The following is a 21,224-nucleotide window of genomic DNA, read 5'->3' as shown; positions in this document are numbered from 1 at the left end:
GAGTTGAAGCACTCAATTCACTGCAAGATTGGTTGAAGGCACAGCTGATGAGTCCTTATCAGAAACTCCCTCCCCACCCCCTCAGGATATCAGACTCTCAGTAAACAGAGCAGGAGAGATTATATGGGACTCTCAGTAAACAGAGCAGGGGAGATTATATGGGTTGCCTGGCTGGAGATTTTCAGACAGCTTCCTCTCCTCATCTGCTTGTTTGGCCTGCAAAAATCCTCCCCGAATTACAGCCCTCCTGAGATAAGAAACATGCTCAATTTTTGTTTAAGAACATAAGAAGAGCTCTAGTCCAACACCCTGCTCTCACGGTGTGTTTCCTTTGGGAAACACACAAGTGGGAACTGAACCCAATAGCACTCTCCCCACTTCTGAATCCTAGCAACAGGTACCCAGAGGCATATTGCTTCCTCCATGTCTTCCCCATGTTGTGCACTGGCCCTGATCTAACAACAGCCATGCAACAGCTGGTATCTTTGGATTTCTTTATACTAACTTGGATCCAGCCTTTGGTTTCTGCAGAAAAAAAAGGCTTTTGATCCAATGGAGGGGTCTCACCAACAGAGGAGAGGTGGCTTTTGCTGATATCTCTTCTTCTCCCTGTAGCCCCCAGTGCCACTGTCCATACCAGCTTTTCCCAACCAGGTGCCCTTCAGATGTTTTGGACTGTAACTCCCATCAGCACCTGCTACCCACATGGCCTGTGGTCAGGGATGATGGGAGTTGCAGTTCCAAAAACCTGGAGAGCACCAGATTGGGAATGCTGCTCTGTTCAGTTGTGGAGGGCTTCCCAAACCCTGGAAACATGTGGAAAGCGGTGTTGGGAGCTGCAGGGGGAATGGGAATCCAACCAATTCCCACCCCCATAGGGTGCTAAGTCTAGATCCAATCCTCTGCATTACACACACACACACACACACACACACACACACCACACACATATATAGAGCATCCTTCCCTCTTCCCTTTTAAACAAACATGCAAGACAATTTTCATTCTAAAGCAAGATAAAATGGCACTAAAATTAAAGTTTAATTCAAAATCAAACTTTTGAAAAGGGTCAACTTTACTTCTGTTTGTGTACATCGTGCAGACACAACACCGATGGGGAAGCAAGCTTTCTTTCCTGCCGTTGCTGTTTCAGAGTAGGCTCAGGAGTAGGCATGGTCTGTGTCTGGTTGTACTGTATTCACCATGAGTCTTTTCATTTCAAAATAAGAGGTTGACCCCAGCCATTGACTTGCACTCGGTACCAAAGTGTCCTACGCCTGAAGGTCCCCTTCTTTGGCTATTGTTTCTGTGGTACACAAGAGTGCAAAGTCAAAGGTGATTCTCCTCTTCCTAGTTAGAATTTAATGGGATTAAATAGCAAGGATTTGGGGACCTGAAGGCTTTATGGCTCTGACACAAGGGCAGGTGGCGACAGGGGGCAGCTGTTCAGACTTAACAAAGATCTGCTTGGAGGCAAATGGAGTTAAATTCTTCTGAGATGCAAGGAACAATTGTGACGGATCAGATCAGTGCCTGAAAGACTTGACAGATGCTAGCAAAAGAAAGGGCAGATCTAGAAGTTGGTTACATCGAAGAAGAAATGCAACTGGCTTTATAATTTATCTGAGATGAAGTCTGCATTTACTTGTCTTCTGGTGACCCCAAAGCACTTAAAGTTCTAATTAGCAAGAAGGCATTTTGATTTTAAGATTGTAAAACTAGTTGAGAGCTGTATGAGAGGCCTTAGGAGGCTGCTCCACAAGTGGAGAGCGAGGTCTTTGCATGGGACAAAACTAATATTGCTTTTTTTCTGGGGGGGGGGGAATGCAGGGGTACGCAAACCCCTAAACATTTTGTGAATACAAGTTTGGCCTCATTGAGGGGCAGTATTTCAATATGAGTAGGAAAATGAGAGTACCCCTAAACATTTTTTAAAGAAAAAAAGTATTGCTCCCAGCATAATGTCCCATTTGTTGTGTCCTACCAATAGTGTGTGTGTGTGTGTGTGTGTGTTTAAAGGTGTCAGATTGCTCATGGATCTGCAGGATTCAAAGCCTCTAATTACCCCCAACATAAAAGATTGACCTGAAACAACACCAAGCATATTCTGTTTGGGTATGTGTTGCTGTTCAGTCATTTGCTTTCCACACCAAGTGACCAGAGCATGGTGGCATGTTCCTGTGCTGTGTAGCTTTATCTTTTCCCATAATCAGTCCTCCCTTGCCCTCTGCTACCCCCTTTTTTGTTCTAGGCATGTGCGCAGATATTTCTGTACCCCAGAGGTGTGCAAGAGCACAAGAGCAGGTGTTACCAGCCATTAGTTATCATGTTTCACAGCAGACAAAATGGAGGCTTGGACTCTCCTCCCCCCATATCCATTTGGTGTTTGTTTTTTGTTTTTTTTAAAATGAAGATTTTGGTCCTGCACCAGAGAGTGACATACCGTAATTTCACTATCTTGATCTGCTGCTTGCTTTGGTGGAGACTGGCTCTATACCTCCCTCAAACTAGGAAAACTCTATAGGCCCCCATAGCTATTAGGAGCACAGTCATGCTTCTTTCCCACCCCCAATCCAAAACATACACAATAGCAATGAAATTCTGGAATTCTGATATAGAGGTTTTGTGCAACACCTCCAAATGTCTGTGTATGTGTGTATATATGTACACCCATCTTGGTGGATACGATATGATACGATAATCTTTATTGTCATTGCCCCATACAGAACAATGAAATTGAAAAAATCTACATCAGACATTCAAAAACCAACAAGCCTGCTATCCCAGCCTGGTTAACCCCCTAAAAAATCTGATACCCCATAATTAAATACAATATACTCCCACAGAGACTACCTTACACTGCGTTTAAAACCAAAATCGCATTTGGATAAAAACTGTTTCTCAGGCGGCTAGTCCTAGTCTTTATAACTCTGCACCTTCTTCCAGAAGGCAGAAGCTGAAAGAGATCATTTCTGGGGTGTGTACTATCCTGCACTATCTCTGCAGCTTTCTTATGACACCTGAGGTAATCCACCACATGTGTGGAGATCCTGAGAGAACAGTTATTCTGAACTGAGAGGTGTGGCGATAGAACCCATTGAAACATCCACACACACATGTGGTGCTCCTCCCAATTTTTTTGCTAAAGAGCTTCCGCATCAGTGGTGACTAGGATTGCATAACAGCTTGTTTTTACTTAGTGGACTTTCTGTGCAATGGGGAACCCCTGAGGAAAAAGGACAGGTTAGTGTTTTGATGTGGATGATGTTATGTGGATGATGTGAGCAGCCTCCAAGCATGAGCTGTATCAATTCCACAACAAACTCCTGCCTGGAAGCGGGCATGTTTTTGCTTTGATTTGATGTTGGATCAAGCCTTGTAGGTCTTTCAACAACCTTAAGTGACAGAAGGAGGAAGGGAGTGTTTGTTGAGCTATGGCGTATCCTGCATTCCATGTAGCCTTTGCTTAAAGGATCAGTAGGAACGATGTTGGAAAACCATGACTGCAACTATTGCGGATGCCTATAAATTGGTACTGACGTATCCTAAATGATATTGTGCTAGTAGTGGCGCATAAAGATTAGTGTGCACATGACACATATTGATCTGGATAAAAAAGTCTGCTGAAAAGTCCTTCCATTTTTAAGCACTTTCCTGGCACCTCGGGAGTTCATGTTTATGTGAGAATGCAGTGGAGGGCAGGTTTTTCTCAGCTGAGTTCCATGCCATTTCAGTTAGACAAAGCCTATTGTTGTTGTTTTTCATTTTTCAAAGGCGTTTTGCAATGTTGGGAGTTATGGAAAAGCTCTAGCTCCTGGGTTCCCTTTTTTTTCTCCTTAGGTTGTACCCTGAGTGTCATAATTATCCAGACCCTCAGCTGGGATAATTACCGTACTTGGGGAAGTATTGTGTGGGTGAAAAGAGGTTGTGCAGAATGTTTTAACAGTACAATTCTTCTTGAGCAAATATATATGGATGTTAAAAGGCTCTGGGTTCGCTGGGACTTGCTCTCTACAAAATCCATTTAAGACTGCAGCCCAGTCATCTTGATAACTTTGAATCCTAAAAAGATGAATAGAGCTTCAGATCGGAATTTGGCACTCATAGAAGCCACATTAAAAAAGGAACAGTTCCTTTGCAAACCCCTTTGAGGATAAAGGCAGATAGTAGTTTACAGAGGTTGCATACAGACCATGCATTTAAAGCACACATGCCCCACAGAATCCTGGGAACTGTAGTTCACCCCTCACAGGTCCCAGCATCCTTGACAAACTACAGTTCCCAGAATTCTTTGGGTGGTGGAGGAATGTGCTTTAAACCTATGCCATGTGCAGCTGAGGCTTAAAAGTAGTTTGGCAAGGACAATGGAGCCACACTATACACATAAAGGACCCACACTATGCTTGTATCTGTGTCTTGTTTTAGACTGTTGTGATATTCTACTTTAAATGGTTGTAATGCACCACGGGAACTTTCGGGCAGGAAATACATAGAAAATATTTTTTTAAAAAATAATCTTTTGTCCCACAGCTTCTGTTAAACTGTTCTTGCAGGTTTCATTTATACTGTTTCATACTTTTATAAAACCTGTTTAAGCCAAGGTGAAAGAACTACCTGTGAGGGACAATCCCTTTCTTCAAACTGCTTTCCACACTCCATTAACCAACTGCTCCGAAGTGTTTCCAATTAGGTTGGAGAATATACATCTCTCAGAACTGATGGAGTGATTGTTGCTCTTGAGACCCCTCTGAACATTTTGTACTTTATAGAACAAACACCATCTTTATAAACTTCCTTCCTTATTTTTTTCACTTTACGTACACTGTGATCTTGAGTCCTTTCAGCAGAAGGCTAGGGTTGACTCAAGCGTTTTGGCAACTGAGGTATAAAACCCAAGTACTGACCCCTCATATAGTTATAAATTGTGGGATACCATCTCTTTAATGGTGGTTAAGATTTGCTGCGAAACTGCCTAAATTGGTTGCCCTGTAGAAGGTAATTGGCTCCATTACACACACATTTCATGTATTGTAGAAGATTACAAGTTCAATCTCTGACATACCCACTTAAAAGGATCTTCAATAGTAGTACTTGGAAAACCCTTGTGTCTTGGTGGCAGAGGCCTTGCTAATTGGAATAGATAATATAGGGCTAGAATGACCAATGGTTGCATTTAGATATCACAATAAAACATGGCTTATCATAATAGGAACAACCCTAGGAAAGCACTGGTATTATACACTCCTTTCCTTTCCTTTCCTTTCTTCTCCTCTCCACCATCACAGGAACACAGAAGGGTTTGAAAGCATTCACTTCTGGTTTTATTCTAACTACAGTTTGTAATGTCATCTGACACAAGCCAACTACAAGCCGTGGGTTATGAAGATGGTTTGTTTCAACAAAACACAGTTAAGAGGTGAACCATCGTTTGGATGTAATGCTAAACTGTGGTTAGCTGAAATGGCTTTTGATCTCTTGGTCACAGTAGGAGCGAGAGTGTATGAGCTCAAGGCTCACCTAGGTTTGTTCCTACTGCAACAAACCATAGCTAATCATGATGTCTGAACACAGTACAGGGTAGGCAAATGTTATATGTGTATCATATGCAGCATGGAAAACATTTATCTCAACAGAGGGTCTTTGTTGCCTTGACGCTAGCCTTGCCAGATACTTAACCAATGGGCAGCCTTCAGTGGAACGATTCCCAATCAGTTTTAAATCCCACTTCTCAGGGAACAATTTTCATCATGTGGTGCTTGGAATTTATTTCAATGGTCGATATGGATCTCTGGGCATGAGCAGAAGATCGGAGCTGATGGACAAGCCTTTGATTTTCCGAACTCTGAGTGACCTCATCTTTGAATTTGAAGAGTCCTACAAAAAGTATTTACACTCTGTGAAAAAAGTGAAAATTGGATTGTATGTCCCCCATGAACCACACAGCTTTCAGCCCATCGAATGGAGGCAGTTGGTGCTCAATGTGTCAAAGATGGTGAGGTCAGAGATAAGGAAAGAGCTGGAGAAATATGCCAGAGATATGAGAATGAAGGTATGTGCCCATTTTGTGTGATGCCTGGAGATGATGTGTGTGCGTGTGTGCAAGGGAGCAAGAGAGAGGCAATTACATATAAAACAATTTTAAAAAACACTGACGACAATAAAGTATATAAAACCAATTTCATATCTAATACAGATACTGACTGGAACAACAATCTGCACTTAGAAGGCTTCTTGAAACAGGAAAGTCTTCAACAGACCCCGAAAATAAACCATATTTTATGGTGTATAAATGCTGAATGATAGCTCTCCTTTAAGTCTTTATATTAAGGGGATCCACCAAAAAGAGCACAACTAAAGTAAATAAGCAGAGTCCATAGAAGGCTGAATCACAAGCCAGCAGCAGATACATTCAAAGAACCCAAAAATACCCCATTGTCTTTGTCAGAGTAATCTATAACAGAATGGAGAAGAAAACCTTCAGCTGTGTTAAACCACAATGCAGTTTCATAAATGAAAGGTGCACTTTCTCTCCTATCCAACAATGAACGACTTGCCAGGGAAAACTTTTCTTAACCCAACCATTTCCCTCTTTCAGATTTTGAAGCCCGCAAGTGCCCATTCTCCAGTCAAGCAGAGAACACGGGGGAAGTCCCTCTCCCCCCGAAGAAGACAAACCAGCCCTCAGAGGCGGGCCTGCCGAAGAGACAAATCGTGAGTATAGTTATGTTGAGTTTTGCACTGCTGACTGGGTCAGATATTTGTGGTGAATATGACCTCCAATGCTTTTCAGGCTATATTCTGACCTGGGAAACCCTGAGCTTCCTTTGAAACTTCTCAGGTGTCCTCAAACAGAAGTAGTGGTAGAAAAATCTTTGCTGGAAGACGGCTTGCCTATTATTTAAGATTTAAAGTGCATTGCTTGCCTTCCTTCCATAATGGAATTTATGTTGAAAAACTCAGGTGGTTTCCCATCCTAGCACTGAATGGCTGAAGTTCAGCAAGTTTGCTTTATCCTATACCTTCAGACCAAACCTCTCCTCTACAACATGCAAATCCAGAGGAGCAGGGAAGACTATTTTAGGGATGAGGTGGGCAGAAGTTAGACTTGGTTCTGCTGATGGATCTCTAGGGAATTAGCTGTAGATCAGGAAGAGTTTCTGAGTCCCAGTCATATACTAGCTGTGAGCTCAGATACTGAGGTATTTATTGTCCCTCATTTCTGCCCCACCTTGCTTGCATCATTGAACCCAAGGCGGGTTCTGACCAGGCCTGGATATGTTTAGCTTCAGCAAGGTGGTGGCCTCATAGCCTGCCTGCTGACTATGTAGCTAAAGCATGGTTGCTGACAAATTAGGAGGCATCAGCCTGCTTGGGTGCACTCCAAGGTTTGCTGGAGTCATATATATGAAAAACCTAGGAGGCAAGTGCCTTTCCCAAAACAGCCCAGTGAGGACTCGACATGCTCAGTGGCCACAGAATGAGAAGCGTCTGTTGTGGGTGGAAAATTGGGGATGTGTGAGAGGGTGAATGGAATGGAGTTCCTGGATGGTTGAAACAATGAATGGGTGCATTCCACAGCACCATTTTGTTGCTGTTCTGAGTTGTTTAATAATAGCAACAACAGAAAGCTCCCCACACTGCAATGTTCCACAGCAGATAGATCTTCTGAAAACCAAACTTGACTGAACACCAAATTTGGTTGCAACTTAATGCTTTTCTTAAAATGGTGCCTGAAGTTGAAACTGCTTGAGTTTAGTTGCACTTCAAACCTAACCTAATTTAATTGTCATGGAGAGAGAGGAGAAGAGATTAAGATTGAAATCTCAGCCCTGTGCATAATCACTTGGGCGTAAGGCCTACTAAAAAGAATGGGCCTTACTTCTAAGTATACATGCCTGGGACTATGCTGAATGTAGCACATGTAGTGGATTTAAAGCAAAAATATGCATCCCACAGCAGATTCTGCTTTCTTGATCTTTTTAGGCAGAAACTGAATCCTATCCAACGGACTGGAGTCTTCAGGTATCACGTGACATCACAGGTTTTCAGAGAGTAAGAACGTTCAGGTGTTAGGAAGAAAGAGGAAATCAGATATAGCCTTAATTTCTAAGACGAAAAATGCCAGGCAGCTTGTCTTGAAGTTGTACCCTCTGACTTAAAAACCCTTACCGCTGCTTTCTCTGGAGAACTGGAGTCAGCACCTGACATCCTTGGCTAGCTGCCAGGGCCTATGGCTGATGCCAGTCCTGAGCCCCCTTGAATTATTTTTCAGGCCCAGCGCCAGGCTGCCAGATATAGCCATGTTCCAATTTCCCACAATGCACCTAACCTAGCATTGTTCTAGTAAACTGAAATGGTGACTAGACCCAGCTGGCTCATACAGGTTAGAGCATTGCCACCACAGCCAGGTATGCCCGCTGTTAAAGGAGCAATGCCATAGCCACGCGGAGGGAGGGGGAGGGGAGGGGAGGGCTAGCCGGTTTTATTTGACGGGTGAAGACTCCAGAGGGACACCACTGAGGCTCCCAACCTGTGTGTTTGTGCAAATGCACGCAGTGTGCGTGTGCCAAACCGGGTCTTTGACCTGGGTGAAATAAAGCCTAGTTTCACCCCTGCATCAGATGACGTTTTGCTCAGGTCCCCTTCAAACCCTACCCAGATCCTTGGGGTTTGATAGGGTCTTTGCAGAGGTGAGAAGAAGACATTCTGTATGTGCTTAAAGGCTCCCTTCTTACATTTTACACCATATGTTTCAGGTCTAAGGCACTGGATTGAAATGAACAGAGGCAGGGTTCCTTTGAGGGATTTGGGGTGTGCCAAAGCGGGTTCTGTTCAAGGCTGCGCAAGTTGAAGCGGGCAACCCTGAAGCACTTTGTGGTGCTTTGGCGATCCAGGCATTTTTTAAATGCTGTGTACAAGTTAAAATGTGTCTCTTAAGTTTACAATACAAGGACAATCTCAGGGTACAGGGGCTTTGCAAGAGCAAAACTCTTGTATTATGTATTAAGGATACAGTGGTGCCTCGCAAGACGAAAATAATTCGTTCCGCGAGTCTTTTCGTCTTGCGATGTTTTTCGTCTTGCGAAGCATGGTCCGTCGCAACTGCGCCTCTTCAAGTGGCTTTAAAAAAAAGTGCAAGACGTTTTCGTCTTGCGAAGCAAGCCCATAGGGAAATTCGTCTAGCGAAGCAATGCAAAACCGAAAAACCGCTTCGTCTAGCGAAGTTTTTCGTCTTGCGAGGCATTCATCTTGCGGGGCACCACTGTATTTTTAACCAGCTGAACCCAGGGCAGGCTACAACATCCCTTAAACCAAACAGCAATCTACACTTAGAGAAATTAAATGGCAAGTAGAATTTCCAGCACACCCAAAGCAGCAGTGGAGTAACATCCCCAAATGCTTGGAGAAGCAGACATATTTCGACCTACACTGAAATGTTAGCAATGCTGGGGCTGGTCATATTTCAGGGGACACCTGAAGCGTGCCGGGTTGCAGAAGGCTGCAACCTGTGATTATTGTGATGCGACTGAGCCACAGTAAGCCTCGGCCTTGCCCACTCCCCTCTGCCCCACTCCTAGTCTGGTGAGGTTTTCCTTGCAAGTTGGTTTGTTTCAAAGCTGTAGCAAAGTGAACACAAGGCAAATATCCATGTTGGAGGAGGAGGAGGCAAAAGGGAAATAAGCCTGGGACTCACTGAGGTTTGTTCTGGCCCTTCCGTGTCTTGTTAAATGATGGTTTAGAATGACATCCGAATGTGTCCGTTAGGTCCATAATGCGTATGATAGTTGCATTTTAAGTAAGTCTGTGGAGGGGTCTCTTTGCAGTTTCTTAACAGTGAAAAGTGTCACTAGACTGTCTCTCTAAATATACCCCAATGTTCCTCGCAGCTGTTGAATTAACCACACACTTCTATTTTCTCCACGAATTCATACTATCGCTGCACCACCAGCATTTTTGGGGGCCTCTCGGTAGGAGTGCCTGGCCTCATTTAGTGTCTGGATAATTATAGTTGTCAAGAGGTTGCAAATCTCTGTGCGAGCTCCTTCTTCCTGCCTCATCGCGCCTACTTTAGGGGAGTATTTTAATCTCCCTGTTTCTGTGGCTGTTTCCACAGTTGCTAGGGTGGCACAAGTGTTCAAGGGGGAGGTGTGTGTTTGACTAAGATGTGTCAGCTCAGCAGGCCTCTCTGGAGCGCCAACTGCTGAGCCAAACGCCAGGTGCACTGTTGCTACCTCCTTTCCTGCTTTTAAATTTCTCCCAGGAAATTGAAATCCATCCCTTGGCACACTCGTGGGTTGCAGCACTTCTGGCCCACAGGTAGGCTGGTCAGCAGCAGGGTCAGAACTCCAGAATAGTGTGTGACTTAGTTCAGCCTTTGTGAACCTGGGGTGCAACCCCCAACAGCAGCTCTCTAAATGTTCCTGGACTACAGTTCCCATCATTCCTGTCCATTGGGCATACTGGTTGGGGCTGATGGTAGTTGTAGTCCAAAACAGCTAGAGCAGTGTTTCCCGAACTTGGGCCTCCAGGTGTTTTTTTGAACTACAACTCCCATCATTCCTAGCTAGCAGGACCAGTGGTCAGGGATAATGGGAATTGTAGTCCCCGAACAGCTGGAGACCCAAGTCTGGGAAACACTGAGCTAGATGGTGAAGACTTTCTAGTTCTTAGAGGTAAACATGATAGGCTCCTATGGCGTATTTAAAGTTTTAACACAGTTTTTGAGTAGGATGAGCTTGAGGATCATGAGCAAGGATGGGGAACCTGTGGCTTCGTAAAATGTTGTTGGGGACTTCAGCTCCCATCTGTCACAATAGCCAGTTGGCCCAATAGGGAGGGGTGGTGGGAACTGGAGTCCAACATCTGGAGGGTTCCCCACCCTTGATCATGAGGATTGCTTTGCTGGAATGGTCAAAAGGTCCATTTCACCCAGAATTCTCTTTCTGATGGCGACCAGCAAAATTCCTCTGGGAGACTCATAAGGGGACTCTGAAGGCAGCAGTTCAGTAGTGTTGTGATTTACACAAAGGTCCACCAATCGGCTCTGTGCAAATCCGGCTTCTATGAAAGCTACAAAAAATAGTTCTCCCCTAATTTCACTTGAGCATGAAAGATGTACAAGTGTTTAAAAGGTACTGAGTACACTGGACTTGCCACTCGAATGATAAACTTCTGAACGCAGCCTGTAATTTTCCGTCTACACGCCGACCAAAAGGAAGTGAAAGTAGACACAACTACGTTTGGTTTTGCTCACTTTCATCTCACGCCTCTCTTACACATCCTCTCTCTTTCTGTTCTCCTTCCCCTTTGAAATGTGTAAGCTCCTTGGAGCAGGGATCTAGTGCTCTTGGAGGCAGCAATGCGTCTGAATACCTGTTGCTGGAAGCAGCAGGAAGGGAGAATGTTCTTGTGATTGGGTCCTACTTGCCCGTTTCCTGTGGGCATCTAGTTGACCACTGTGAGAATAGGATGTTGGGCTAGATAGATGGGCCATTGCAGCAGGCTCTTCTTACGTTATAAGCCAAATATTATAACAAATAATGTTATAAGCCAAATCTCATAATGGGGCTAGTTTTTAATTTCCGGATACCTGATACATCAGAGTGGCTTCAAATTCCTAATCGGATGGTAATCATTTTCAAGCTGCCTCCTTCAGGCCCCTTAACCCAGAGGGAAAATCCTTTAAATGTAATGGGATTACTCTAGCAAAATTAATTAGGAGGATGCTGTTTCAACTCCTGGTTCCCTTCACTGACGCAGCTAAAATAATGAATGTCTACCAAAGTTGCTTTGCCTCCTTATTTATGATTTTTTTCTTACTTGGGCACGCTAATTAAATCTGATCAAGTGACAAGGTAGGAAACAGGCCCTCAGTCAGCACTTTACCCACCTTCCCCTGGGCTGCATAATTTCATTGGCAAGGGCTGAATAAAAGACTTGGCATTCCCCATGGGGAAGCTTCACCTTCTTAATGGAGAGCTGTGATTAGTCAATGCCTTTTGTCAACAATTAGATTACGTAAGCCTCTTTCGGGGCCAACATTCACTTTACCATTTTTTGAAAACCCAAGTACTGTACAAAACTCGGTAAGCCTCTTATCAGAAACTTCTGTGAACTCCCCTGTAGCAAATGGGGATCAGGAGGCCTTTAATGCCCCTTCCTTGCCCCTGGCTGCCAGACAGCCCTGTAGGAAACCAGCTACACCTTCTGGCCTTATCTGGTAGTTGTTGCCAAGACCTTGCGAGCCCACAGCCTCTTCCCTGCCTCCCCATGCAAGGAGGGACTTGGGGTTGCCCAATTAATAACTAGATCTTAGGATCCTGGACCAGCACATCTTGCAATTCCAGCCAATACTTTATAATTTACTCAGAGTATCTCTGCTCTGCAGCAGCTTCCTGGTCTTTACTAACGTTGATATTGAATTCCAAGTTGTAAAGACTGGAGTTAAACACCTCTGATGCTAAACTCCGGGCTCCTCTATATTTCATCCTGTCCCGCTGCTTTCCACTGCGGAAAACTGTTCTTTAGCGCTCAGTCAGAGCAAACAGCCATTTGGGTTTTATCTGGATTGATGTTTGCTCCTGTTTAGCACTAAGGAGCAGGAGGCTGCATGAAAAAGCGCCTGCAGCTGCTAGGTTACCGTGTGCGCCAGCTGTTAGACAGGGAGGCTAAGCAGACTAAACAGAGCCCTGCTGTGCCTCCAGTCTCCTTGGGCTCTGGGGAGAGTCTCCTTGTGAGCCATGAAGACTCTCCATCTCTCTCCCACCATTTCCTGGTTTGAATTGATCTATTTATTTATTTCCTGGTGCCACAAGTATATGTGGTCATGCGCAAGTTGATAGCACATAAGTGGGAGAGGAGACACCTGTACATACTGAAAGTTGGGTTTGCAAGCTCTTAATGCTTGGTGGTGCTTATATACCAAGCACAAGAGGAGCTTGCTGGATCAGGCCCATCTAGTCCAACATCCTGTTTTCACAGTGGCCAAGCAGTTGCCCATGCAAGGACATGAGCGCAGCAGCACTCTGCCCACCAACTGGTATTCTGGCCGTAGAAATAAAAGGTTGCTGCCACTTTGTCCAACATGGAGTGAGACAACTTAGTATAGCAACTTCGATTGCTTGAGGCTTGGTACCTGTGTACCTGTCAGGAACGGCTGAAAGTGGGGATAGAGACCTCTCGTGAACTGGGAGTCATTGGATTCCGTTCTGTTTTCAGTCTGTGTGTTCTGATTTAACTCCTCGACTTCATGGTTATAAAACCAGGCAACGTTCTTCTGTTATTAATCTTGAGAACTGGAAGTAACAGCAGCCTCCAGCTGCAGCTGCTTGGAGAATGTCACTTAGCAGAATCGATTATCTTCACATTTGATTCCAAGTGAAGTTTTGGAAATGCATGCTTTGGGAGTGCGACAGCAAAGTGAGCTTCTGCTTAGATTGGGTTTGTTATGTAAGGTGGAAAATATGTTTTCCCCCCAACCTTCTTTGCTGCAATTTGACTGGAAGCTATTGCATGTCTAGGAATGATGACCCTGTGTTCTTCCTGATGGAAAAATTTACAAACAGGGTGGGAGAACCTCGGCCCTCTGTTGGCCTCTAGCTTCCATTGGCCTCAGCCAGCATGGCCGATGGTCAGAGATGACTGGAATCATAAACCAGCAACATCTGTAGGGCCACAGCTTCCCCTCTCCTGATTTACAACATCAGTGCCTATCTGACAAGTTATGTGCATGTGAGTGATTGTTATGACTATGTATACCTATTTATAATCTCATATGAGAAGGATAAATCACATATGCAACTCAGGCATCAATGTTGTGGAAGTGGTACCTCAGGTTAAGTACTTAATTCGTTCCGGAGGTCCATTCTTAACCTGAAACTGTTCTTAACCTGAAGCACCACTTTACCTAATGGGGCCTCCTCCTGCCGGTACTATTTCTGGGTTAGCGGAGTCTGTAACCTGAAGCGTAAGTAACCTGAAGCGTATGTAACCCGAAGTACCACTGTAGAAGTAAGGCATTTAAAACGCCATATGGGGTGCCATTTGGTCTAGGGCTTTAGTTTTAGAAATCAAGTGGAGTACAGCTGTAAAGATTAAGTTAAAAGAAAAGAAAGGTTGACAATTAGATAAAATTAAGGGTGAGGATTTGCTGAACTAAATATTTGAAATGGGAATGCAGAAAGGGGAGGTATTAGGAGGTCGGTGAAGTAAGTTTTAAGAAAATAAGGTTCTGAAATTATACTTGTTCTTTTTTTTGTCTGTGTTTGTGTGTATTGTTTGTTTGATATAATTTGTGAAACTTCAATAAATATCTTTTTAAAAAATAAAAATAAAACGTCATATGGGGTGCCATTTGGTCTAGGGCTTTGTGCTCAAATCCTGCTTGCAGTTTCCCCATAGGCATCTTGTTAGGCCACTGCGAGAACAGGATCCTGGACTGGATCATATAATTGTAGAGTTGGAAGGGACCCAAGAGTCATTTAGACCAACCCCCTGCGATGCAGGAATCTCAGCCACAGCATCCATGACAGATGGCCACCCAACCTCTGCTTAAAAATAATAGCCATTTGAAGATGGCTATCATATCTCCTCTTATCCAAGCTAAACATACCCAAGGTGAGCCATTGGGTTGATACAGAACACTCCTTGTGTTCTTATTAATACCCTAAGCTGCCGTTATAATCCATTCTCAATGGGAGATGCTGTTTGGTGGAAATGTCACAGATGTGTAGTGAATCAGAGCATCCTGTGAAGATTGGTCAGGGATGATGGGAGTTGTAGTCCAACAACAACAAAATCAGCTGGAGAGCCACCACATTGGCTACCCCAGATTTAGATGGACACAATAGCCTCCTGCTGGTGGTATAGACTGGAAGACCACAGGAGCACTCTCACATTAATAAACGACTTGGTGACGCTTGGTGTTTAGGAATGGTGGTGCATTACTCACCACCTGAAAACACCACCACCGTACATTTTAAGTACTCATGGACCACTTTAGGAGTCATGGAGAATCCTGGGAACTGAGAATTGTAGGGCTGAGAGGTCACATCTTCTTTGGAAAAAAAAATCACGATTTTTAAAGCGGAATAAGAGTGGTTTTTTAAATGTTTGGTGTGGATATGACTTTCAGATACAACTCTGAAACGCTGTTGGCAGTGATCTCATCCTAGGGAAATCTAATCATTCTTGACTCTCCCCTTCTTGATTTTAGGCCCGCTGCGCTGGATAAGAAAGTGAGCGAGCTCTCAACACTGAACGATGTCGGCTACCAGCTCCGCATCTGACAAAGCCAGAAGCCAAACGAGACAGCTTCCAGGGTGCTTCTTCCTGAATTTTACCCTGCAATCTGTGGACAAAGGGGTGGAAAGAGGGAGCTGCGACTATTTATTATGAACATGAGGATTTTATTTAAGATCCTAGGAATTAGGGGTCCTAGTAGTGACAGTGGTGGGTTTTTTATTTTTATGTTTTATTTTTCAATTTGTGAAGTGGGAATCAAGGAAAAGGGGGAACGGGGGAAACTGGGTTTTTTTGTCTACAATAATGTTGTTACTCTCCATCAAGCTGAAAAGGGGAGAGGTGATGTGGTTGTGTGGCTTTGGTCCCCCCCCCCCCCGGTCTGGATTGAAATAATTGTTTCCGTCGTGGCTGTTTTGCATTGGAGCTCGGAGCGTTGTGTGGTGTCTGTAGGGTTTTAGAAACTGGCGACGATGAAAGTATACCCCCCCCCCCCGCGGCATTGGAAAGGGCTGGGGTGTGGTCGGTTGCTTGCGAGTCAAAGGAAGCCATAGTCCAGCGGGAACTTTTGTTGCACGACTTCCATTGGAATTAACGGGATCTGAGCAACCCCCTCCCCATTTCAGTGGAGCTCAATGGAAGAGGAAGAGGCCAGCAGGCTATTTGTCTCTCCGGTCTGGTGTTTAAATGTGACATTCAGCAATAAAAACAACAAGAGCAGCAGTCCGGAAAAGTTATGCGAGTGGGTTTTTCCTCTCTTCGGAATATCAATATTACCTCAAGAATCTTGACAATAGATATGCAAAGCTGACAGTATTTTGATTTTATAATGGATTTGTACTGTGTTCCCAGCTTTTCTGGTAGCAGAACATTCACTGGGCCCTTTCTGACCCCACCTCCTCCGCCTTACTCCCCGTATGTGCATGTGTGTGACAAAAGAAAGTATCATGATATGCAAGGGTTTTCTTAAGAGCTCTGAAGTCTTACAATTATTCTGTTAAGGATGCAGCTAACTGTTGAAGCAACTGTTTGCCTACCATAAGGGTAGCCAATGTGGTGATCTTCAGGTGTTCATTGACCATTCACCATGCTTGGCAGGGCCTGGTGGGATTTGTAGTCCAGACACACCTGGAGAGCATCATGCTGACTTCACCTGCCTAACAAATGACTGATACCTGGTTTTTTGGTTTTTTAAAAAATAATGTTTTGAAAATATTTTGTGTCAGGCTATGCAGGGGTAGCCAGTGTAGTCGTGCCCTCCAGATGTTGTTGGATTATGGTGCCCAACAGCCCCAGCCAGCAGAGCCAATGGTCAAGGATGATGGGAGTTGTAGTCCAGCGATGCCTGGAGGGACCAAACCATGGCTACCCTTGGTCTTTAAGCACAAGTGGAATGGCCCAGCGGTTCTGGTGCGTATCTGCGAGCTGTCAGGTTTGCGTTTTGCTCTGTGCATGCAGGTGCTGGCCCACTGTCTTCTGTGCAATGGTGAGTCCTCTGCGCATGTCATGAGCATTCCCCATTATGCTTGGGGAGCATTCCCAAGGGAGAAAAGACTAGGGCGTCCGGCTTGTGCCACAGAGCCCTAGGGACCTTTGGATCACACCGAAGAACCATAGATGGCTGTTTTGTACAGATGAGCCTTGTAGTGACAGTCATATCAGGTATGTGTGTGGAACATTCTTAAAAATAATGTCGGAATCTATGGGCTTCCCTCAAGAATGTACTCTTCTTCCTCTGTTTGTATGCCTGTAATATTATTATTAATAATAATTGTCTTCAAAAGGGTGGACACTTCCAAGCTGATGATGTCTTGGCATCTTATATTAAGATCAGACATCCTGTATGCAGTTATGGCCAAAGTATTAGGGGAAAACAGCCATCTGTACGGAGTGCAGTCAGAGAAAAATGAATGAGGGAAGATACCCCTGGCCAAGGAATTGTCTTTTAGAATGCACCTTGCATTTGGACAAATGGGGTGTTTTTTTTTTGCTTATTGTGGTTTGGAGAGGAGCAGGCTGCTGGATGACTGGCCTGATGCAGAATAACACTCCTGGTCTTTTAAACACAGTTAAGAGATCTGTGGCTTCAGTCCAATACGGTCTTCCCTGGAATAAGCCCCATGGAATTTCATGGGTCTTTCTTCTGAGCCGACACGTCTTAAATTTGCATTGTCCTCAAACCCTATGCATGCTGACTTGGAGGTAAATCCCAAGTTCACGTGTAACAGGATTGCAGCCTATGAGCAGGACACCCTCTGGGAAACTCCCTTCCTTTCTCACCTTTCCTATCGGATTTAATTTCCACCGGCTTTCCCCTTAAATAATGTTGATTGCATCCTGACGAATCAACATTATTTAAGGGGAAATGGCTTGCAAAAAAGTGTTTGTTAGCCAAACAGCACACACAAATCTGTGCCAAAATGCTAGTGAATTTTTATGAGGATTTCCCCATGCCCCTGAAATTGCAGGAATGTAGGGAACTGAGTTTAAGATTGGGAAAATGAGAAAGGGAGAGAACCCTGATGTGGAACCAGGAGCATGGTGACAAGGGAAAGGAGGGAGAGCAATTGGCCTAAAGAAGGGATGAAGCGGTGGAAAGAAGCATGCCAGCTTTTACCCTCCTCCAGCTCTCTTAACTAAGGTTAAGAGATCAGCAGTGATGTGTCTGCACCAGATCTGTGTGATCATGGAAGAATCTCACATTCAAGGAAATGGCCAGGTGTGTCGCAGGGCCTCACCGAAGTGTAGCCCCTGCTGAGAGCCAGCGGGTGGAAGGGAGAGGCTCAGTGGACTTCCTGCTTTGTGACTGTATTCCTGAAAAGCCTAGCCTTCCTCATCCAGATGTCTTGGACTACAACTCCCAGCAGCCTCAGCCAGCATGACCTGTGACCAAGGATGATGGGAATTGTAGCCCAGGAAGATCTGGAGAGCATCCATGGATAAGGGCTGCCTTAGCCTCATTGGGCGTTCACACCAATGTGTGTAGGCTAAAAGTGGAGAGTGGGCAGGGGTGTGCACACGTATCCTGCCCCCGACACCCCCACATGCTCATGCATGCCCCGCTCCCAACATGCTGGCCTGGGCGAGCTCCGCATGAGATCTGCCCACGTTCTCCAAGCATGCTTAGAAGATCCTTTCAGATCTTCCATCTCAGCACAGAAGTTCTGAAGTGGACTCTGTGTGCTTGGGGAAGGCATGGCTTAGGTGCTCATCCTCCTGCCTGAATTCTCGTTTTTTAGCCCACACCCCTAAATGCCTGAAGAGGACTGCTGTCGAAAATCTAAAGAGCAGGGTTCTCTCCCCCCCCCAATAAGTGTTAAGTACCACTGAGGGCTGATTAATGTGACACTTTCCTTATTGCAGTGATTTTTTAGCAGTGAAATGCAGTGTTTGGATTTAAAAATAAAATAAAAAAGAGGCTGCGTGCCATACGAAGAGCTGGTTCACATGATTAAATGAACCAAGCTATGGCTTAGTGAGACCACCTGAGTGTGGGGGCTACGGGAGGAGTTTGCTGTTCCCTGGTCCTTTTTACGATCATGCTGCGCCAAGGACAAATCTGCCACAGCTCATCGTTAGCTTAAGCACGGGTCCCTGTTTGGATGATGTGCTGCAACAAACCCTGCTTTAGCTCAGCACAGCAGTGGAAGACCAGGAAGCAGATTGGGTGCAAGCTTCTCCTGGGACCCCCATGCTTGTTTGGGCTTGCTAAGCCAGTCTGGCTTACTGTGCTGTGGGAACCAAGTCACATTCTGAGTCTGGATTTTCTCTCTGTTTTTTCTAAAGTACTATAATGTATGTCTCTAATATATGTGAAGTGTTTGGGGCATGATCCATCATGAACTTTACTTGCATTACTTCTTGAGATGAACACACCATTCAGGGTTTGCACCATCTATTTAAAGTACGTTCAGCACACACTGACCCCCCTCCCCAAAGAATCCTAGGAACCGTAATTTTATTCTCATTGAGCTTTGGTTCCCCAAACCCTTAATAAACCAGTTTCCCAGGATTTATGGGGTGGAAGCTATGTGTTTTAAATATGTGTTGGTTCTGCTTTATTTGTATGGTGTGAATCTGGATTTAGGCCCTCCCCCCCCCCCGCCCTGGTCCAAACCTCCCAATGAAACTTTTCTAATGTGGATGAATTATTTTGTATCCAGGTGTCATTTTCCTTACGTACAGATGAATCCTATTCTATCACAACACATACCTGCGATTTTGAAAACTTAGTAACTGTGATTTCAATGACTAGGTTTCTCTATTGCCATAATTTTTTGTCAAATGCTGTTCTGGGTGAGAAATGTGCATGATTTCTTTTTCTTTTTTTGTTTTTCTCATCATTTGTATGTTTAGTGCAGCATGGAACTTTAATAAAATATCTTGGAAGTCTTGGGTTTTTTTATAGCCTCTTGTGATTTTTTTTAAAAAAAGAAACACAACTTATCCCACAGTGACAGAATTTGATGAGACACCGAATGGTCCTGATGCAGCTGAGCTGCATTTTTTTAATGCAGTAATTGTGCCAAGTATTTTATTTATTGAATGTCTATCCCGTCCTTCCTCCCAAAGGAGCCCAGAGCAGCAAACACAAAAACATTTAAAAAAATACAACACGAAGAGGAACTAAATTCAGCTCTCCAACCAGGTGATCAGTGGGGTTACTGCTTTTTGAAGAAAGGCTCTTTCTTTAAAGGAAAGGGGAAGCCCTCTAGCTGTGGTTTGGACTACAACTTCCATCAACCCCAGCCAGGAAAGCCAATCTTCAGGGATGATAGCAGTTGTAGTCTAGCAAGATCAGTGGGCCAGTATCCAAGCTTTGCAGAGACCCAGCACCAGGATTGAAAACATATGCGTAGCTCTTGTTGCATGTAAGGTATGGGGAACCTCTGGCCCTCCAGATGTTCTGGGACTCCAGCTCCCCTTAGGTCCAGCCTGAGAGGCCAGGTGCATCGGGGATTATGAGAGTTGTAGTCCAGAAATTAGAGCTGGAAAATATATTGATATATCATCCAAAACTAGTTTGAAACCCATATTGTGATCACTGATTCCTAATTTTTGACCTGGCGATGTGGGGAAAAACCATGAATGAATGCAGCTCCCCCCACCTCATGCAGGGGGCAGTGAATCACAAGAGCAGGTGCCCTGGCTAAAATCACAATGCAGGAAAAAACCTCGAAGCCAGCCAGTGGCTCTACATAGCTCCATCCTTATTTCAGATCAAATCTATCCATTCTTAAGGAAATCAGTCCTGAGTACTCACTGGAAGGACAGATCCTGAAGCTGAGGCTCCAATACTTTGGCCACATCATGAGAAGAGAAGACTCCCTGGAAAAAACCCTGATGCTGGGAAAGATTGAGGGCACAAGGAGAAGGGGACAGAGGACGAGATGGTTGGACAGTGTTCTCGAAGCTACCAGCATGAGTTTGTCCAAACTGCGGGAGGCAGTGGAAGACAGAAGTGCCTGGTGTGCTCTGGTCCATGGGGTCACGGAAAGTCAGACACGACTAAACGACGACAACAACAAAACAACACAGTCATGGGGAAAAGAAAGTATACCCTCTTTGAATTCCGTGGTTTTACATATGAGGAAATAATAAAAATCACCTGTTCCTTAGCAGGTCTTAAAATTAGGTAAAAACAAGCTCAGATGAACACAACTACAGTACATGGCCTATTACACTGTGTCATGCTCTTATGCTTGGGTCCTGCTCGCGGGCTTCCCACAAGCATCTGGTTGGCTATGGTAAGAACAGGATGCTAGACTAGATGGGCCACTGGCCTGATCCAGCAGACTCTTCTTACGTTCTTATCCCACCTGAAACCCTGGAGAGCCATGTAGACAATATTGAGCTAGACAAGCCAATGGTCTGACTCGCTATATGGCTGCTGTCTGTGTCTTGCGTGTGTTCTATTAAGCCATCAGCATGAGGATTGTTTTTTAAGCTGCACTGCAGAGTACAAAATTATAACTATACAGTTG

General features: G+C 44.6%; 1 protein-coding gene across 2 annotated transcripts in view; it reads left to right on the top strand.

Moving 5' to 3' along the window:
* The window catches only part of VASH2 (vasohibin 2), a 38,436-nt gene extending 18,792 nt beyond the window's left edge, over positions 1 to 19,644 (top strand). The window contains exons 6-9 of one of the 2 annotated variants that reach the window (XM_083494718.1): positions 5,668 to 6,049; positions 6,596 to 6,711; positions 7,984 to 8,022; positions 15,215 to 19,644. In XM_083494718.1, coding sequence (XP_083350844.1) covers positions 5,668 to 6,049; positions 6,596 to 6,711; positions 7,984 to 8,022; positions 15,215 to 15,287 — 610 coding nt within the window. In that variant the 3' untranslated portion in view covers positions 15,288 to 19,644. The remainder of the gene's footprint in view (positions 1 to 5,667; positions 6,050 to 6,595; positions 6,712 to 7,983; positions 8,023 to 15,214) is intronic. The other variant, XM_083494719.1, reaches the window with a different exon arrangement.
* The last annotated feature ends 1,580 nt before the right edge of the window (positions 19,645 to 21,224 follow it).

The sequence above is a fragment of the Podarcis liolepis genome (genome assembly GCF_965112155.1).
Source record: "Podarcis liolepis genome assembly, chromosome: 3".
NCBI classification, from domain to species: Eukaryota; Metazoa; Chordata; class Lepidosauria; order Squamata; family Lacertidae; genus Podarcis; species Podarcis liolepis.
This window is presented reverse-complemented; position numbering and strand designations above follow the sequence as displayed.